The sequence below is a fragment of the Urocitellus parryii genome, unplaced genomic scaffold (genome assembly GCF_045843805.1).
Source record: "Urocitellus parryii isolate mUroPar1 unplaced genomic scaffold, mUroPar1.hap1 Scaffold_340, whole genome shotgun sequence".
NCBI classification, from domain to species: Eukaryota; Metazoa; Chordata; class Mammalia; order Rodentia; family Sciuridae; genus Urocitellus; species Urocitellus parryii.
In genome coordinates, this window is record NW_027553089.1 from 31,383 (window position 1) to 51,421 (window position 20,039).

General features: G+C 37.7%; 1 protein-coding gene across 1 annotated transcript; it reads right to left on the bottom strand.

Moving 5' to 3' along the window:
• Positions 1-652: 652 nt before the first annotated feature.
• LOC144251969 (glycine N-phenylacetyltransferase-like) lies at positions 653-12,529 on the bottom strand. Its single transcript, XM_077794573.1, has 6 exons — positions 12,374-12,529; positions 10,760-10,855; positions 6,186-6,293; positions 4,020-4,146; positions 2,949-3,120; positions 653-1,332 (listed from the first exon to the last, which is right to left on the bottom strand). The coding sequence occupies exons 2-6, from the start codon at positions 10,835-10,837 to the stop codon at positions 930-932; spliced, it is 888 nt and encodes a 295-aa protein (XP_077650699.1). The 5' UTR covers positions 10,838-10,855; positions 12,374-12,529; the 3' UTR covers positions 653-929.
• Positions 12,530-20,039: the final 7,510 nt, after the last annotated feature.

The following is a 20,039-nucleotide window of genomic DNA, read 5'->3' on the forward strand; positions in this document are numbered from 1 at the left end:
ATGTGGAATCTTTAAGATGATAAATATGCAAAGATAGAGAACAAAACTGAGGTGGGAAATAGGAGATATAAATCAAAGGATAGAAACTAGTACATATGTAGTATGAACAGTCTAGAGACATAACATAAAACCTGAGGACTACATGTTTTTGAAACATGAGTAATAAAATTGTACTGGATATGGAATCATGCTCAATGAGTAGATTTTAACTGTTTATGCCATAGAACAAAAGAGTGGTCAACTTTGTAACACGACGGATCTGTTCTTTCCTTGCTATAATACATATACATATATATGTATACATATATTCCACAAAATCAAGTTGTGTAGGTTAAATACAAATAATTAAATTTATTTTCAGTAGTAAGTCTCTCAGGTATAGTAGCCACTTACCACCATATATTTGCACAGGGAGTATAGCAACACGGTTATTAAAAAGACCTGACAGCATCAGTGAAAAGGTCACTAAAAACTATGTATGTCAAAGACAGGTCATAATTGACCACTAAATAGAGGGGTCCTAGGAAAAGAGAGGGAAAAATACCATCTACCAGGTAAAGCCACATCTTGACATAACTAGTCGTATCTGCCATTGGTAATAATCAATGTGTGAGGCCAGAGTTCCAGGAGAAGCAGTAGGGAATCACACAGGTAAACAGAAAAAGTGTCACTGGAATCCAGAAGGGTAGGAAATTGAATGAGGCCAGTGACCACTACAGAGAGGTCTGGCCATGCCAGGTCTGCTGGATCCGTAGGGTAATTTGAGTGCAGGGACCACGGTGGTCTTGTTAACCATTCACACTGCTTCCCCAGAGCCCAAGGATGCCATTCCTGTAGCGCTGGTTATGATTTGTTCTCTCCCTGTCTACTCATCCACGCCTCCAGCCACGTCACAGGCATCCAATGCTAACTTGCGTTCAGGGCCAGCTTCACAGAGGCACACAGTGCCACTGGTTCCAGTCACAGGGCATGGGGATATGATGTAGATTGTGACTCAATTTCTGGATGATTTTGTTGGCTCTGTCCGTATGGTTATACACAGGGAAGCCAAGCTTCTCCAGAGCCTGGACTTGGACGTGAGTGACATAGGAGATGAGGCCTTGGCCCCGGTACTCAGGCACAGTGCCTCCCATTCGCATCTCCCCCGTCTGGTCCATCAGGCCCCACGACACAGGCGTCCCTTCAGGTCCCAAAAGACAGGTGCTGGGAAAGGTCCGGAGACAGCGCTCAATGAATCTCTGGCTTCTTTCATTGCCACCAAAATGCCAGAATTTATTCACCACGCCAGCGTGGGTCACATCCAGTGATGAGACTTTAAACATCTCTTGGTTACTGTTGAGAAAAGCGGGAAGAGAACAGTCCATACTATTGCACACCATGAGGCATTAAATTTGTTTCCCAAAAATTATATTGAGAGGCATATAGGAGCAGAGTGAAGGCACAGTCTCAGCAGCCAGACTGGGTTAGTAATCTGACTAGCTGTGCAATCTTATGCAGGGAACAATGTCTCTCTGCCTTCATTTCTTCTAACATAAAATGAAGATATTAATAACATGCTGTCAAAAATGCAAAAATAAACATTATAAGAGCTATTGCCTGGCAAGTACCTAGGATAGTGCCACACACAATAAAAATTCCACAAAAATTTACTATTATTCCCCTCAGCATTGCTGTGACTCTCCACATAAGATGGAGTGGATGATATCATCCCTATTTTACAGATCAGAAAAGTGGATAAAAGAAAATAAATGAGAGCCCCAAAGCACCTGCTAGCAGAAGTAAAGACAGAGCTTAGAGTAATGAAATCTTAGCCATCAGGGTCCTTGGCCACCATGTTGAATGCATGGAAAAATTGAAGTCCAGAGAGGGGCAAGAATATGAGGTCCAGATAGATCCTGTTGGGGAATACTGAAGTCTGAAGACTCCTACAATGGTTTAAAGAGGCTTCAGGAGACATCCTGGAAACAGCTTGGTGAGGCTAGAAGATCTAGAAGATCCAAGCTTCAGTTCCACCCAAATATGTGGTGAGCAAGCCACTTAAACATCGGAGTCCGCTCTCTCAGGAAATAGGAATAACATCTCCTACTCTAACTACGTTGTGAGGTAGACAGAAGGACCCAACGCAGTGCTGGTTTCTAGACTTTACCATGTGAATAAGGCTTTTCCAGGCATATAGACACACACAGAGCCATGGGATGGGTGATCTGCAGATTAAATTCTCATCATCAGTTACCTTGCAATGGATGGAAGAACATATGTAATGTGTTTAGTTTCTCGTTATCTGGAAACACTTTCTGCTTGAAAGTGGATTCATTAAATAAATATTTAATAAGAATCCAGTATGTGCCATTTGATATTCTGGCTATTGAGAATCCATCAGTGAACAATATAGAGAAGATCCCTGTTCTAAATACCATGAGGAGGCAACAAACAGGGAGCTAGATACACCAGTAAGCTGCTTTCAGGTAATAGCAAGTCCAATAATGAAAATGAACATTGGGTTTTATCCTAAAGAATTACCATGGGGCAAGAGTTTTATAAGAGGTGCTCATAAGAAAGTGTCAAAGGAAATAAAATTTGAGAGTTTGAGAAGCAAAAATAAAAAAACCATGGAGATCTGAAGGAAGGATGCTTGAGGCAGGCAAAGAGCAAGTTCAGTGACGCAGAGGCAGGAGCAAGAGCATGAGGTCGAGTGGCAGAAGGAAGGCCAGAGCTGCTGAGTGAGCAGCAGGGTCAAGGTGACCTCTAGGAGGTGAGGGTGCAGGTCTTGTGGGGGTCTATAAAGACTCTGCATTTTGTTCAAGGTGAGGTGAGAAATGGTGGCTTTTAAGCAGGTGATCATCCAGGAGAGGGACTCTGGGAGGTGAGAGCGGACGCAGGAAGGGAGGTTGGAAGATACTCTAGTGACATGTGAGCAGTGCAGAGAGAGCATCTTTAATCACACTCACATGGCCTTGGGTTCCCCAGATTCAGGATGTATGTTCTTCGTATCCACCAGGAAAGGCACCAGTTTCCTTGCTGTCTGAGGCATCATGTACAGAATGCACTGTGTTCTCTTGACCTGGACTGAGTTAGCAGCAGCAAGACTTTGTATCACCTCATCCAAGCTGGACTGTGAACCTAGGAGGGAGGAAGGAAGGAGAGAAGTAACTGTGTGCAAGGTACAAGAAGGGGCCCAGAGGAAACATGCAGGATTTAGAGTGAGTCACTCTTGCTTCTGGTAATGCCACCAACAGTGTGATGTGACCAAGTCACTCCCTGGAGCAGGTTTTCTCTTATACAAAAATAGTGCCAGAAATGCTGGCTGTCACTCTGAAATCAAAGGAGAGGGATATATAATTCATAGTAACCTAGCTTTTGCAGTACAGGAGATTGAACCCAGGGCCCTGCTTATGCTAGAAAGATTCCCTAGCACTGAGCTAAACTCCCATCCTGTAGTAGCCTATGTTGATTGTGCACATGCCCAGGTATTTGTCTTCTAATTCATTGAATCTTTACACCGACCCTGTGGTTTTAGGTTCTTCATTTTCACTTATGAGGAAACTGAGCAATAGGTACATTACATCACTTTAAAGATCACAAAGCAGGAGGCAGAGCAAGGATGCGCCCTTTGGAATCTGACTCTAGAGGGAAGGTTTATAAGCACAGCAGGTGTCCTCCTTGGTGACATGGAAACTTCTCTATGGCACTAGGAGCTTCATTCTTATTCCAGGAATGGAAGACCAGAGGGCAACCTCTGCTCTCACACCCAACTCCTGGGGGCTGCTGAATATGTTGCAAAATGTATCTTGAATCTTCAGCTTACAAGAAATTATCTTACTCAGAGTTACTAGTAACAATCACATAGTGCACAATATGTGAATTCTACTCCCCTGCAGAGGTGGTGAAGTCAATACAAACAGTGGACACTAGGCATGGGGGAAGGAAGGGCGGGCTATATGGGAATGTTCTCAGGGTGGAAAGTGGCCCAGAGGTAGACACGGGGGTCTAGCAGCCAGCACACACCCCAGTCCCCTTACTTTGGATTTGTAAATGTTGTTTCCAGTTAATGACATCTGATGAGACAAGCGAGTCTTGACAGCTCTTGAGCTCCTTAGAATAGATTTGGTAGGTGTTGGTGTAGTGATCAAGGTCATCTGTCATGTTCTGTTTGGTTGGGCAACAAGGAATAAACCAGATTGCTTATACCAAGAGATCTCAATATTTGTGTCTAAAATTCCCCTCTATTGTTATATTATAAATTTAATACAGACATTTTTTGCACATATTATCACTACTTTTCTCAATCATGTACATCAGGATACCAAGTCAAGGATTCTATTGAAATTCATGTTTAAAAATTTCTGCTAAGCCAAAAATGTTCCATTACAATTTGAACCAACCAAAGCTGCCCTAGTTCAAGAAACATTTTTTTCTATAATTTTGCATTCTGTTGACAGCCACAGCCAAAGGGGCCCCAGCAAACTTCCAGCTGCCAGCAAACTTCCAGCTGCCAGCTGATGTTTGGCTCACAGCGGCCCCAGCAACATCTAGCTGATTGGCTCCTCTGTGGTGATGTTCATTGGGCTGTTTCCCTGCCCTTCAGACTGCCAGCTGATGATTGGCTCACAGCGGCCCCAGCAACATCTAGCTGATTGGATCCTCCACGGAGCTGCTCATTCGGGGACTTCTTTGGCTCCACCCATGCAACCCAGCCAATCGGCCTCAAGAGCAGGAGGATTGTGGGAGGTGGAGAGGCGTGTTTTGGGGGTGAGAGGCTTGTGGGAAGCTGATGGTGGCAGTTGGGCTCTGAGGTTTTTTTCCTGAGGAGCTGTTTTGTTTGGAGTTTGTAGTTCTAAAAATAAAGTTAGTTTCTTTTGACAAGTGGCTCCTGAATTGTGCCCAGCCAGACTGTGGCAGCATTCTTCGAGGAGAAAGACAAAAAGTGATTATTGTCAAAGGCAAGTTTCAGTTACAAGAGTAAATCTTACTCTATTTTAAACAGCCTCAGAACAAACATTTTGAATTCGATAGTATTTAAATTGCACAAGTAACCTTGTATTAGAATTTTTAACTCTATGTTATAAAACTATACAAAATGAACACGCATTGTTCCCAAAAATATAAATCACAAAGCACCATTGTTATAAACAGTTTACCTTCCTAACAAAATGAAAACATAACATTTATCCAAAAAGACCTTCTCAAAGTTAGCAAAGGAGAATTGGGATTATCTGAAGGTGAAGGAAGGACCAGAGAACAAATCCCTAGTTGTGCTGCTATAAACATGGGTCTGCATGTATTACTGCAGTAACATGACTTTAGTTCTTCAGGATAAATGCCAAGGAGTGGTACAGCTGGTCATATGGTGGTTCTATGCCTAGTCTTTTGAGGAGCCTCCACACTTATTTCCATAGAGGTTGTACTAACTTACAGTTTCACCAACAGTGTAAAACATTCCTTTTTCTCCACATCATCTCCAGCATTTTTATTGTTTGCATTCCTGATGACTGCCATTCTCACTGGTGTGAGATGAAATCTCAGTGTAGTAAAACCTAATCCATCTTAATGTGCATAAAATATATTTGCATTTGAAGTATGTTCATCATTTGGAGTGATTTTGAAAGATCTGGTATTGATGATTTAATACCCATGTATAGATATTGTAAACTTATATTCCCATATCATTCTTCATATTTAACCTCACATATTTTCATCAGATTAGAATGTGCTCCCCACCAGCTCTTGTCAGCTTCTTAAAACCTATTAAACATCAAAATCCAGTTTTGGTAAAATAGCTACCTGGAAGCCTCCCCACCTCCCAGGACTGAGGATTAAACCCAGGGCCTTGCACATACTAAGCAAGTGCTATGAGTCAAATCCCCACACTTCCTGGAAGTCTTTTTGACCCTCTCCTTACTACCTCTGAAATCACTGGTTTTAATCAAATTTCACTCAGTGCTACTTCTGTCATCTAAAGTATAATTTTAACACAAAAACAACTCCCTACAACATAAGTGCTCTTGTGTGCTCTTGCACATTTTCACACCATGTTGCAATTCTTCTGCTTTTCTGTTTTCTCCAGGCTGTGAGCTCCTTGAGGACAAGACTGTTTCCTGGGGTCCACCATACTTCCTTCCAGTTCATGTCACACACACAGCAAATACAAACACAGAGTCATTTTCTTTCCACCCCAGACAACTTACCTGCTCCTGAGGGCGCACAACTACTGTGTTAAAATCTGGCCATTTGTCCACCAAGGCCTTTAGCTTGAATGGGTTCCCCTGGTTTATGTGGAAGACAGTTCCATAGACCTACAACGTTTCAACAAAGCGAGAGTCAGCACATTACAAAGGAACAGCCAAGTGCCTTGTTTAACCACAACAAGCCTTATTCCTAGGAATCAGTGTTTGTAACTAACAGAGCATGGACTTCAGTCTTCAGGTTGTGTTTTGTTTCCAATAAGAACCAAATATGTTTTTGTATGAAATGCTGAGAATATTATACTTCAATGTGTGTATATATGTACATATAGTCAAATATACAGATAAAATAAATTAACAATCACTCATACATTATAGAACTTATCCTTACATTTTTTCTATTTTCATCCATACATTTAAATATGTTTATAATTTTATGCGATGAAATCACTTAAAATATATTAATTTAACATATATTTTCCCCACATACACTTTGTATAGTGTATGTACTTCCATGTCAATATGCAGAAATCTCCATGATCATGTTTCATGAGTACATGTTTATTACACGGAAGGACCGTAATTCAATTTTCCTATCTCTTATTGCTGGTCATTTCAGTTTTCTCTGACAATTTAGGTTAGTTCTTCGAGGAAGATTTTTGCTTAAGTCTTTGAAAATATGCCTATTGTTACAAATTTCCAATGAGGAAATTTCTATGTCAAAGGTCACATGCCACTTAAAGAGAGGTTAACTGGGCTTCTATCTATTTAATCCTGTGAAAGCATGGTGCTCAAATCGTGAGCTTTGGTGATTAATAATGTCCAGGAACATCACACATTGCACAATCGGTCTAACCTTCTCTAGACTCATCTATTCAAGCATCAGTGCCCTCAATAGGAACAATAAAGAAATTGAGAAAGACATCCCCAAACTGGAAGAAGTTCATGGCTCTTGGGGCAGTTACAGAAGAGAGGTCCTCAAGACTTAAGTACAGCTGGGACATGGTACCTCAGAAGGTGAGATGGAAAGTCACCAAGATCAAAGACCATGGAATGATGAACCTTTCAATATCCAAGGACCAAACCTAATCCTGAGATTCCCTGCCCTTCCCTTAAAATGTTTATATGTTCTCAGTTCATACCAGATTATGAAATTCCCTGTCAACAGTAGAAGCTCAATATAGAAGTTAGATATAGTTTGGGGGGGAAATAAAGAGGTTCTCTTTTTTTAACATTGGAATTTGGAATGACTGATGTTCATATACACTACAAATTACAGATATAAGGGCAATTACTTCTCCTTTCTTTCCTTATAGCAACCCCCAAATTGAATAACTTAGAGTTGGCAAGTTAGATAAACCTATTCAGTATCCACCATTTAGGAAATAGGCCACAATATTAGTCTTTCTTTTACCAGAGATTTTAGTGGATGTGTAGTGGAAATATCTGCCAAAAACATTGACTTTCTGGTTTTACTTATTTTACATGGAACACAGAGACTTAGAGCTGTTTAACTTTTGCAATGTTGCCCAGCAAATAGTGAATTTACTGGATCAAAGGAGTCTGACTCTGGACCTTGCCCTCTTGTCAGCTGCTCTATAGTACCTCCCTCAGATCAGTGACTTCGGGTTACCCAAAGCTCCTGTGACATAGTCCATAAGTAATGCCTATACAGGGTATCAGAGCACCAGGAAAAGGTAACAAAGAACATTATATTGTTCCTACCAGGTTTCCCATCAGGAAGATCAGTATGTAACTAACTAAACACATCATCCTTATTTTACCCAGAAGATTCCAGATATGTGAGTCATTAACAAAATAAAATGTAGCTAACAAGGGTCTATACTCAGTTCTCTTAGTTCTTAGGGGTTTGGTGTGTGTACATTGTTATATATATATATATATATAGTTATGTATATATATATATAGTTATATATATATACACATATATTAAATATTAGTGTATATGCTATTATAAATTATAATTATTTTTAATTCCAATTGTTCATTGCTAGAATATATAACTGATATCTGTTATTTTGTTGACCTTGAATTCTGTTAAACTGCTGAACTGACTTATAGCTAGAAGATTGTTTTGCATATTTCTTGATATTTTACACATTAGCCAATCATGACCTCTGTGAATAAACTATTTTATTGGCAAGGACAATAGTGTCACACTGAACAGAAGAATGAGGGTGGATATTTGTGCCTTGCTAACACCTTAAGGGAAATACTCAGTCTTGACTACTTAGTAGGATATCAGTGGTGACTTTTGCCCATATGCTTTTTATCATGCTGAAAGAATTCCCTTTTATTCCTAGTTCACTGAGAATTATTACATATTACATATTATCAAACACCTTTTTTTGTACATTGCATATTATCAAACACCTTTTTTGTACCTTTACAAAAAAAGATCATATGGTTTTTCTTCCTTAGTCTATTGATATGTTGATATAGTAGCCTACATTGATTGATGGGTGGATTCTTTTTTTAATGGTACTAGGGATGAAACCTAGAGGCGCTTTACCACTGAGTTACATCCCCAGTCCTTTTTTGAGACAAGGTCTTATTAAGTTGGCAAGGCAGGTTTCCAACTTGCCCTCTGCCCACCTCGGCCTCCTGAGTCTACTGTATAACAGGCATGCGTGAACACACCTGACTTCATTGACTGATTTTTGAATGTTGAACCAGTCTTGAATTTTTAAGATAAATTCCTTTGGGTTACAATATTATTTTTTTAACACTGCTGTACTTGACTTAGTAGTATTTTGTTGAGAATTTATGCATCTGTGTTAATGATGGATGTAGTCTGTGATTTTCTTATAATACCTATTTCCACTTTTGTTATCAGGGTAATTTGACTCATAAAATGAACTCAGAGGTGTTCTCCCTACTCTGCTTTATCCTGAAGGAATTTGTGTAGAATTGGCATTATTTCTTCCTTGTGTGTGTGGAAGAGTTTGCCAGTGAAGCCACTGGATGAGGAGATTTCTTGTTATAATGTTCTCATTTATAGATATGGAGCAATTTTGGTTGGTGATTGATGCTTTTTACAGAATAAATTGCAAAACATCTGAGTACAATGTTCATAATAGTATGTCTTTATCATGATTATAACTATTCGATTTGTGGTCCCCTATTTAATGCCCCCTATTTCCTTCCTGACATTGATAACTATGTCTTCTCTATTTCATGGTCAGTTTGATCTTAATATTATCAACAATACAGAACTTTCCTAAGAACAAGATTTTGGATGTACTAATTTTTTTTCCTGTTTTTCTCCTCCATTCACAATCATTAATTTCTGAATTTTTTCAATTTCCTTCATTCTGCATTCTAAGGGGTTAATTTCCACCTAGTTGTTTCAAATTTCTAAGGTAGAAACTTGAACCGTGGAGATGAGAGGATGACTTTTTTTTGTTTAAGTGGGTAATGCTACGTATTTCCCACTTGTCCATGCTTTAGTTTCATCTCACAAATTGTTATATCTTGCATTTTCATTTTCATTCAGTTATTACACTCTAATTTTCTTTGTGACTTTGAAGCATGGTTTTGTTAGAGGTGTGTTTGATTCCTTTGAAGAAAACTGAAGAATTTCCAGAAATATTCACTTTTTAAATTTTATTATTGTAATTATTCCATTATTATATCAGGAGATACTTCATGTGATTTTAATTGTTTAAAAAGGTGATCTATGTTTGTAAATATTCCATGAGCACTTGACCAGAATATGTATCCTGCTGTTGTTGAAGATAATATTCTTTCAGTGTCAATTAGTTCAGTATTACTCATGTATTCAATATACTTACGGTTTCAAACCTGTTTTGTAATTTACTGAGAGAACAGTGGTAGGTTTATCTGTATTTTCTTACATATCTATCAGTGATTATCTCATGATCTAGAGTCTCTGTTAGTAGGTGTATAGATTTCACTCATTTTCCTCTCTATGTGGTGAATTAACATCCTTATCATAATATAAAGGCACTCTTTAACCTTGGTAATATTCCAGTCCCTTGGCAATATATGTTACTGCGGAAAAACTTCTGTGTGCAAGATCACTGATTCATTTTTCTTGCTCACTGCATATAATCATCAGGTATTTGACAAAACAGGAATTGATTTCTTATTAACATTAAAGAAGAATCATGGGGTTGATGTCTTACCAGACACATGATTTTTAGGAAAACAAATTAAACATTAATGTGTTCATTTCAGTCAACTTTGCAACTCTGGAAAACTTCCAGTGTTATATAACACAATTCTTGCAAGAGCACACAGGAATGACTTTGAGTCATCACATAGCAAAGATCATACGAGATTCATGTCATAGCATCGCCACTCACTATTGGTGTGGTCTCCGTCAAGACATATGCCTGAGTCTCATTTCCTCTTCAGCTCCATGGATTTAATAGACCTGCCTTGCTTCAGGGTGATGGGAACTAAATCAGTGGCCACAGAGCAAGTGGCTGGCACATCACAGGTGCTCAGTGAAGGCCCCTTTTTCCCCCACCTCATTCTTAGGCTGTAGATGGTCTTATGTCCCCCCAACCCCGACAATGTTCTGCCCTCACCTTTAAGGACTCAGGGAGGCTCTTCCTTAAGGACTTCTCTAGCATCTGCAGCATCTGTGGACTTTGCAAAGGAAACATCTTGGCAGGAACTTTAGACTAAAGAAAAGATTGAGAAACATCAAGGAATGAGAAGAGCTGGAAGACCCGGACACAACAGGCAGTTCTAGTTAATGTCGTGAGCTACTTTCCTGCTGTTCCGATGGTGCCTATTCACTAACTCCAAGAAAGAATAGGGCTGGTAGAAAGTATAGATGCCACTTTCAGAATTACTATGACCTTCCAAGCTTTTAAAAGTATTTATGAACATTTGTTTTCATTTTTATACCACCTCAATTCCAACAATTAAGAATGCACTGAGATTAACAGATCTATTCTCTAAGCACACTTGAGCATCCTTTGAGATTTACCATCCACCAGTGATAAGCCTGACTCTGCCATTTAGAAGCTGTATGATACTGAAAGTTGCTTTACTCTTCACTGGCTTCTTGATTTATTCATCTATAAATAAATGGTCATGACTCTAGAATTTATTTCACAGAGCAGGTGAGGCAATTAAATAATTCAATATACATAAGGAGCTTGGAACTACATCTGGAACACAATAGATGTTCAATAATTACAATTATTAATACACTTTTTATTAATTATTATTTGAATTTCATGAATCAATGTGATACAGTGTACACAGCTGATATACAAGCATGGTGTATAATGATCAAATCAGGGGGGTGAGCATCTCCATCTGTCTTCAGCAGAAGCCACAGTCAATCCACAGTGCATCCAAATACACTCTACAGAGTAACATATCTTCTGTATAACTACTTGCTGCGGATTTGAATCAAATCAGAAAGGATGGAATGAGATTAAATCCATGTAAAATGGCACATAGTAAATGGGATGATGTCTTAGTGTAGAGTAAAGTGACTGGCTTGAGGTGACTCAATATGTATCAGTTTATTTTAATTAATACTAGCATTATTCCCTAAATAAAGCGTGTCTTTTTTAATATTAGAAACAAAAATAAAAGAAAGACAAAAAGGCTTCTCCTCTGAGACCCTACAAAGGGGACCCAGTGGAGCTGTCCTCTGCTGGTTTGCCAGAGCAGCAATGAGCAAAGTCCTATAGGAGGCACTTGGAACCTTTGACTCGGTCACTCCAGTGCTTGGAACTCATCCAAAGAAAACAATGCCAATGAGCAAAAATACTTTGGGGAAAACTGTATGAAGACACAAATGCTTGCATGACATATATAAACTTTGTGGCAAATAAATGTCACCTGAGCCAGCATGCTCCTTTCAGGTGCCATTACAGTCTCTGGCTCCCACCCACTGATAGCAAGCTCCCAAATCTCTTCATATTTATTCATTAATACAGACTCAGACCTGGCTTCATCCAGTCAAGAACTTCTGATCTAACATACTACCCTTTAAATAGCAGTTATCTGAAAGTGTATGTTCCAATAAAGAATTTCTTTTACCCCTGGAAAAATCCTCAACCCAAATGAGCCCAGAAATTCTTATCCACATCCCACAGGTGTATTTTGTTCATCCTGCCTCAATAAGGAGATAAAAGGAGATGAGGGGTCTCAGATCATCAATTCTCCTTTGTTCTCACCTGAAAGCTGTCTTCTCATTCAGGCTCTGCAAAGGTCTGTAGGGAAAGACAAGAGTCAGGAGACTGTTCCAGATCACGAAATATATCCTCCAAAGATGCCGGTTTAGAAAGGTACTTTGGTCTTTTTCTCCAGAAATGCAGTGCTGAGGTTCCTGATAGAAACTGGCACCAAGCTGTGCACACATCTGAGATCTGAGTGTGAGGTCAAGCCCCTCCCTCCAGGTCCCATGCTCAGGGAGGTGGTTCTGTACTTGGCTGGTTAGCATTGTGCATTCTGAAAACTCCATTCCAGGAATTGAACTGTGTCCTGCTCCCAAAGTTCCAGCCACTACTTAGCAACTCAGCAGTTAAACCTTCTGACCAAGAGCTGGGAGCTGGGTGGGTCTCCATTTGCACCTCTCTCAGACATCTGCAGCAGAAGCAAAAGCTGGATACTATTTATAGCTAATGTTTAGAATTACAGTTCTTTTCCCAACCATCTGTAAAGAAAATTATCTATTTCATTTATTTTTAATTATTTTTTTATTTATATATGACAATGGAATGCATTATAATTCTTATTACACATATAGAGCACAATTTTTCATATCTCTGGCTGTATATGAAGTATAAGAAAATTACCTATTTTAGAGAGACAAGGGGGTAAAGATTCTTTACTTATTTAATGGGTTCAATGAATTCCAGGCAGGATAAACGCAAAGAAAAACCCCAGACATATAATTAAACTACTGAAAACTGAATATAAAGAGAAAATTTTAAAAATAAATGAGTCATTACACAGTGGACTAATTGTACAAATAATGACCAACATTCAGCAGATATATAATAAGGTCCAGAAGACAATAGAATGATGTTTTTTTTAAAACACTGAAGAATATAATGCTTAACCTAAAATTCCATGTTAAGAAAATATCTGTTTATATTTTGGAGGCAAAAACATAAACATTTTCAGATAAATGAAGCAGTCTGTCCTGCAAGGAAGAAAGACTGCAAGCCAAAGAGAAACGTCACTTGATGGAATCTTAAAACTACATCTGGGAAGGGAGAGCACTGAAATATGTGTTTAAATGTTTTCCTTTTGTTTCTTAAAGTTCTTTTAAAAATTGATTGTTTAATTCAAGCATAATAACTGTATTCTGTAGAGTTCTGGCATCTGTAAAGAAAACTTGTTTAAGAATAGCACAAGAGGGGAAATGAAATTATTTTTATATGACTTAACATTAATACAAGGTAAAGTGAGGTAAGGGTAACCTTGCATATTGTAATTATTAGACTATTAAAAACAGATAAGAGAAATAACTTTCAAGACTCTGCAAGTGATATAAAGCACTAACTGCTCCAAAAGGTGACAGGAAAAGAGGAACAGAGAACAAATGGAAAACCGAAAAATCATATGCTAAAACCCAACTATAATAATAATTTTATTGAATTTAAAAGGGCGTAATCTGAGTATTACACAAGCTAGATATTTGAATGATGTATTCATTTCCCCACATTGTAGGGCCATAGAGTGAATGATCTCACAATTCTGTGCCCCAGAACGTGGAGTTAGCAAATTCACCATCCTTTTCATAATTTTGTAAGATAGGAAACATCCTTAGGGAAATTTTAATGAGGTGGTTAAGGCAAAGTTTGGCCAAAGGCCTCTTCATGGGTTGTTTACTAATTTAAATGGATTATAATTGCTAGTCCTCAGACCCGATGACAGATGTATTGGTTCTCAGTTTCCCTGAGGAATTCTCCTGCCACCAGGCACAAGACAATCAGGCACATCACACTAACAAACACATAATCAAAACTACTATTTTGTACTGGTAGACAAAAAGGAAAAATAAGAATAAAGGTCAAAGAATAAGCAGATTAATATTTGCCAAAAACACCATCCCTCAAACAATGGGCCTAATTATATTGTGTGAATACCTATTTGCTTATAATACCTAACATAAAAAAATAATTCGGCAATGAAAATTCAAGGAAAAGAGTCATTTTTTAAAAAATTAATTACCTATAGTTATAATTGTAATGTCACAATAAAAAGGAAAAATAAATAAATTTTAAAAAATAAAATACCTAGTAATAAATATAACCAAACTATGAAAGACCTCTACAATGAAAAGTTAAAAAAAAAAACTGAAGAAAGAAATTGAAGAGGACATTAGAAGATGGAAAGACCTCCTGTGTTGGATAGAAAATAATATTGTCAAAATGGCCATTTTTCCAAAAATGATCTACAGATTTAATGGGATCCTCATCAAAATATCAATGGCATTTCTGACAGAATTAGGAAAAAAATCACAAGGAAGAATTAAAGATCCAGCACAGCACAGCAATTCTGAATAGTAAGTATAAGGCTGAAGGTATCACAGTCCCCATTTTCAAATTATTGTACATTACACCAGCAATGTACAAGAGTACCCTTTTCCCCACATCCTCACCAGCACTTGTTGTTTGACTTCATACTTGCTTCCTTTCTTACTGGGATGAGATGGTATCTTAGGGTGGTTTTTATTTGCATTTCTCTGAATGCTAGAGATGGTGAGCATTTTTTCATGTATTTGTTGATTGATTGTACATCCTCCTCTGAGAAGTGTCTGTTCAGGTCCTTGGCCCATTTGTTGATTGGGTTATTTGTTTTCTTATTGTTTAATTTTTTGAGTTCTTTGTATACTCTGGAGATTAGGGCTCTATCTGAAGTGTGAAAGGTAAAAATTTGTTCCCAGGGTGTAGGCTCCCTATTTACCTCTATTATTGTTTCTCTTGCTGAGAAAAAACTTTTTAGTTTGATTAAGTCCCATTTTGGTGATTCTTGATTTTAACTCTTGTGCTATGGGTGTCCTATTAAGGAATTTGGAGCCCGACCCCATGAGGTGGAGATTAGGGCCAACTTTTTCTTCTATTAGATGCAGAGTTTCTGGTTTGATTCCTAGCTCCTTAATCCATTTTGAGTTAACTTTTGTGCATGGTGAGAGACAGGGATTCAATTTTGTTTTGTTGTTTATGGCTTTCCAGTTCTCCCAGCACCATTTGTTGAAAATGCTATCCTTTCTCCATTGCATGCTTTTATCACCTTTGTCTAATATAAGGTAGTTGTAATTTTGTGGATTGGTTTCTGTGTCCTCTGTTCTGTAACATTGGTCTACCCACCTGTTTTGGTACCAGTACCATGCTGTTTTTGTTACTATTGCTCTGTAGTATAGTTTAAAATCTAGTATTGCTATACCGCCTGTTTCACTCTTCCTGCTTAGGATTGTTTTTGCTATTCTGGGTCTCCTATTTTTCCAGATGAATTTCATGATTGCTTTTTCTATTTCTGTGAGAAATACCGTTGGGATTTTGAATGGCATTTTATTAAACCTGTAGAGTACTTTTGGTAATATCGCCATTTTAATGATGTTAGTTCTGCCTATCCATGAACAAAGTATATCTTTCCATCTTCTAAGGTCTTCTTCTATTTCTCTCTTTAGGGTTCTGCAGTTTTCATTGTATAGGTCCTTCACCTCTTTAGTTAGGTTGATTCCTAAGTATTTTATTTTTATTTTTTTGAGGATATTGTGAATGGGGTGGTGGTCCTCATTTCCATTTCAGTGGATTTGTCGATGATATACAGGAATGCCTTTGATTTATGCGTGTTCATTTTATATCCTGCCACTTTGCTGAATTCATTTACTAGCTCTAGAAGTTTCTGGGTAGAACCTTTTGGGTCTTCTAGGTATAGGATCATGTCATCTGCAAACAGTGCTAATTTAAGTTTCTCTTTTCCTATCTTTATGCCTTTAATTTCTTTTGTATGTCTAATTTCTCCAGCAAGTGTTTTGAGAACTATGTTGAATAGAAGTGGTGAGAGAGGGCATCCCTGTATTGTTCCAGATTTTAGAGGGAATGCCTTCAGTTTTTCTCCATTTAGAATGATGTTTGCCTGAGGCTTAGCATAGATAGCTTTTACAATGTTGAGGTAAGTTCCTGTTTTTCCTAATTTTTCTAGTGTTTTGAACATAAAGGGATGCTGTACTTTGTCGAATGCTTTCTCTGCGTCTATGGAGATGATCATATGGTTCTTATCTTTAAGTCTATTGATGTGGTGGATAACATTTATTGATTTCCGTATATTGAACCAGCCTTGCATACCAGGGATGAATCCTACTTGATCATGGTGGACAATCTTTTTGACATGTTTTTGTACCTGATTTGCCAGAATTTTATTGAGGATTTTTGCATCTATGTTCATTAGAGATATTGGTCTGAATTTTTCTTTCTTTGAATGTCTTTGTCTGATTTTGGAATCAGGGTGATGTTGGCCTCATAGGATGAATTCGGAAGAGCTCCCTCTTTTTCTATTTCCTGAAGTAGCTTGAAAAGTATTGGTATTAGTTCTTCTTTAAAGGTTTTGTAAAACTCTGCTGTATACCCATCTGGTCCTGGGCTTTTCTTGGTTGGTAGTCTTTTGATGGCTTCTTCTATTTCCTCCTTTGATATTGGTCTGTTTAAGTTGTGTGTATCCTCTTGACTCAATCTGGGTACATCATATGACTTAAGAAATTTATCGATGTCTTCACTATCCTCTATTTTATTGGAATATAAGGTTTCAAAATAATTTCTCATTATCTTCTGTATTTCTGTGGTGTCTGTTGTGATACTGCCTTTTTCATCCCGTATGCTGGTAATTTGATTTCTCTCTCTTCTTCATTAGCCTGGCTAAGGGTCTGTCGATCTTATTTATTTTTTCAAAGAACCAACTTTTAGTTTTGTCAATTTTTTCAATTGTTTCTTTTGTTTCAATTTTATTGATTTCAGCTCTGATTTTAATTATTTCTTATCTTCTACTAAATTTGCTGTTGTTTTGGTCTTCTTTTTCTAGGGTTTTGATATGAAGTGTGAGATCATTTATTTGTTTTTTTTTCTTTTTCTATGGAATGAACTCCAAGCAATAAATTTTCCTCTTAAAACTGCTTTCATTGTGTCCCATAGATTCCAATATGTTGTGTCTGTATTGTCATTTATCTCTAAGAATTTTTTGATTTCCTCCTTTATGTCTTCTGTAACCCATTGATCATTCAGTAACATATTGTTAATTCTCCAATTGATGCAGGATTTTTACTTCCTTCTTTTATTGTTGATTTTGAGTTTCATTCCATTATGATCGGATAGGCTGCATGATATTATCTCCACTCCTTTATAATTTCTAAGAGTTGCCCTATGGCATAATATATGGTCTATTTTTGAGAAGGATCCATGTGCTGCTGAGAAAAAAGTATATTCGCTTGATGATGGTTGATATATTCTATATATGTCGGTTAAGTCTAGGTTATTGATTGTGTTATTGAGTTCTATGGTTTCTTTATTCAACTTTTGTTTGGAAGATCCGTCCAATGGAGAGAGAGGTGTGTTGAAGTCACCCATAATTATTGTGTTGTGGTCTATTTGTCTCTTGAACTTGAGGAGAGTTTGTTTTATGAACATAGCTGTGCCATTGTTTGGTGCATAAATATTGATAATTGTTATGTCTTGTTGGTGATAGTTCCCTTTAACAGTATATAGTGTCCTTCTTTATCCCTTTTGATTAACTTAGGTTTGAAGTTAATTTTATTCGATGTGAGTATGGCCACTCCAGCTTGCTTCTGATGACCATGTGAGTGGTATGATTTTCCCAACCTTTCACCTTCAGCCTGTGAATGTCTTTATCTATCATATGAGTCTCCTGAAGGCAGCATATTGTTGGATCTGTTTTTTAATCCAAGTTACTACCCTATATTGCTTAATTGGGGAGTTTAAGCCATTAACATTTAGGGTTACTATTGATATATGGTTTGTACTTCCAGACATGTTTATTTATTTATTTATTTTAATTTGGCTTGTTTTTCCTCCTTAATTATTTTTCCCCCTTTACTGAGGTACTTCCCACTGTTGGTTTTGGATGTTGTTTTTCATTTCCTCTTCTTGTAGTGTTTTGCCCAAAATGCTTTGCAGTGCTAGTTTTCTGGCTCCAAAATCTTTTAACTTTTGTTTATCTTGAAATATTTTAATCTCATTGTCAAACCTAAAGCATAATTTTGCTGGATACAGTATTCTTGGTTGGAATCCATTATTTTTCAGCATTTGAAATACATTGATCCAGGATCTTCTCCCTTTCAGCGTTTGTGATGAAAAATCAGCCATTAACCTAATTGATTTACCCCTGAATGTAATCTGCCTCCTTTCTCTTGTAGCTTTTAATATTCTCTCCTTGTTCTGTATGTTGGATATCTTCATAATAATGTGTCTTGGAGATGGTCTATTACGGTTTTGTATGTTTGGGGTCCTGTAGGCTTCCAGGATTTGGCAATCCATTCCATTGTTCAGGTCTGGAAAGTTTTCTAAAATTATTTCATTCAACAGATTGCTCACTCCTTTGGTTTGGACCTCCATACCTTCCTCTATCCCAATGACTCTTAAGTTTGTTTTTTTTATGATATCCTATATCTCTTGGATGTTTTGCTTGTGGTTTCTTTCCAGCCTTTCTGTGTTGACTAGACTCTTTTCGAGTTGATATAATTTGTCTTCATTATGTGATGTTCTGACTTCTACTTGATCTAGCCTACTTGTAATACTCTCATTTGAGTTTTTGATTTGGTTTATGGTTTACTGCATTTCTAGAATTATTGTTTGATTTTTTTAAAATCTCTATCTCCTGGTAGAGTTGATTTTTTTGCTTCTTGAATCTGTTTATGTAATTCATTTTCAAAGTATTCTTTCATTGTTTGGATCTTCTGTCTAATGACTTCTTTAAGATTCCATTCCATCTGAGTCAGGTATGCCTTGAGTTCTTTATCTGACCATTTTTCTGATGCCTCTAGGTTCTCCTGTAAATTGAAGCTATTCTGCATTGTTTGTAATCCTTTTTTCCCTAGTTTTTTCATGGTACTCACATTACTTTCCAGCTCTGTTTGACTGCTGTGTTTCTGTTTGCTCCTATAAATTTGTTTTGGTTTTGTATATCTTTGGGATCTCTCCTTTGGGATGGGAGACTATGTCTAGAGATGTTGGGCTTTATTGTAATTTAAAGCAAATTCTTTCATTTCATAAAAGGCATATGGATTCTGGAGGCATATATTGATCTATGGTTTGGTCTTAAAACTTTATGTTTAGATCGGGTGCTGAGATGGTATGGAGGTTGGTATGTCTGAGCTACCTTGGAAGATAGCTCTACTGAAGAGGGATATTAACAGGCAAATGGACCAGGGTATTTGGTGGTGGCTAGGGACTTAGGAGCACTATATACAGCCTCGAAACATTCACCTATTTGCATTTAGAAAATTACAAGTAATGAAAGTCGTAATGCTTGGGATGAAAGGTAGGGGAAGGGGAAGAGGAAGGAAGAAGTCCTTAAGGAGAAAGAGGGAGGAAAAAAATAGGTAGAATAAAAATGGTAAGAAAAATAAAAATTGAAAAGAGAAAATAAGAAAAGTTAAATTTTTTTTTAAAAAAAAGGATAAATGCAGTCTTAGAGTTCTATTTTCTTCTCTTCCAGTAGGTGGAGCTGTGCCCTCCCAGCTGAGCTTCTGCCCTCAATATGCAGGAAACAATCCCTGTGCGGTGGCTCTTCTTCCCCTACTAGGCGGCTCTCCAATCCTGGTCGCCCAGGGCTGTTTCTGGTCTCCAGCCCCTCCCCCTTCTCCTGCCAGCCAGGCCC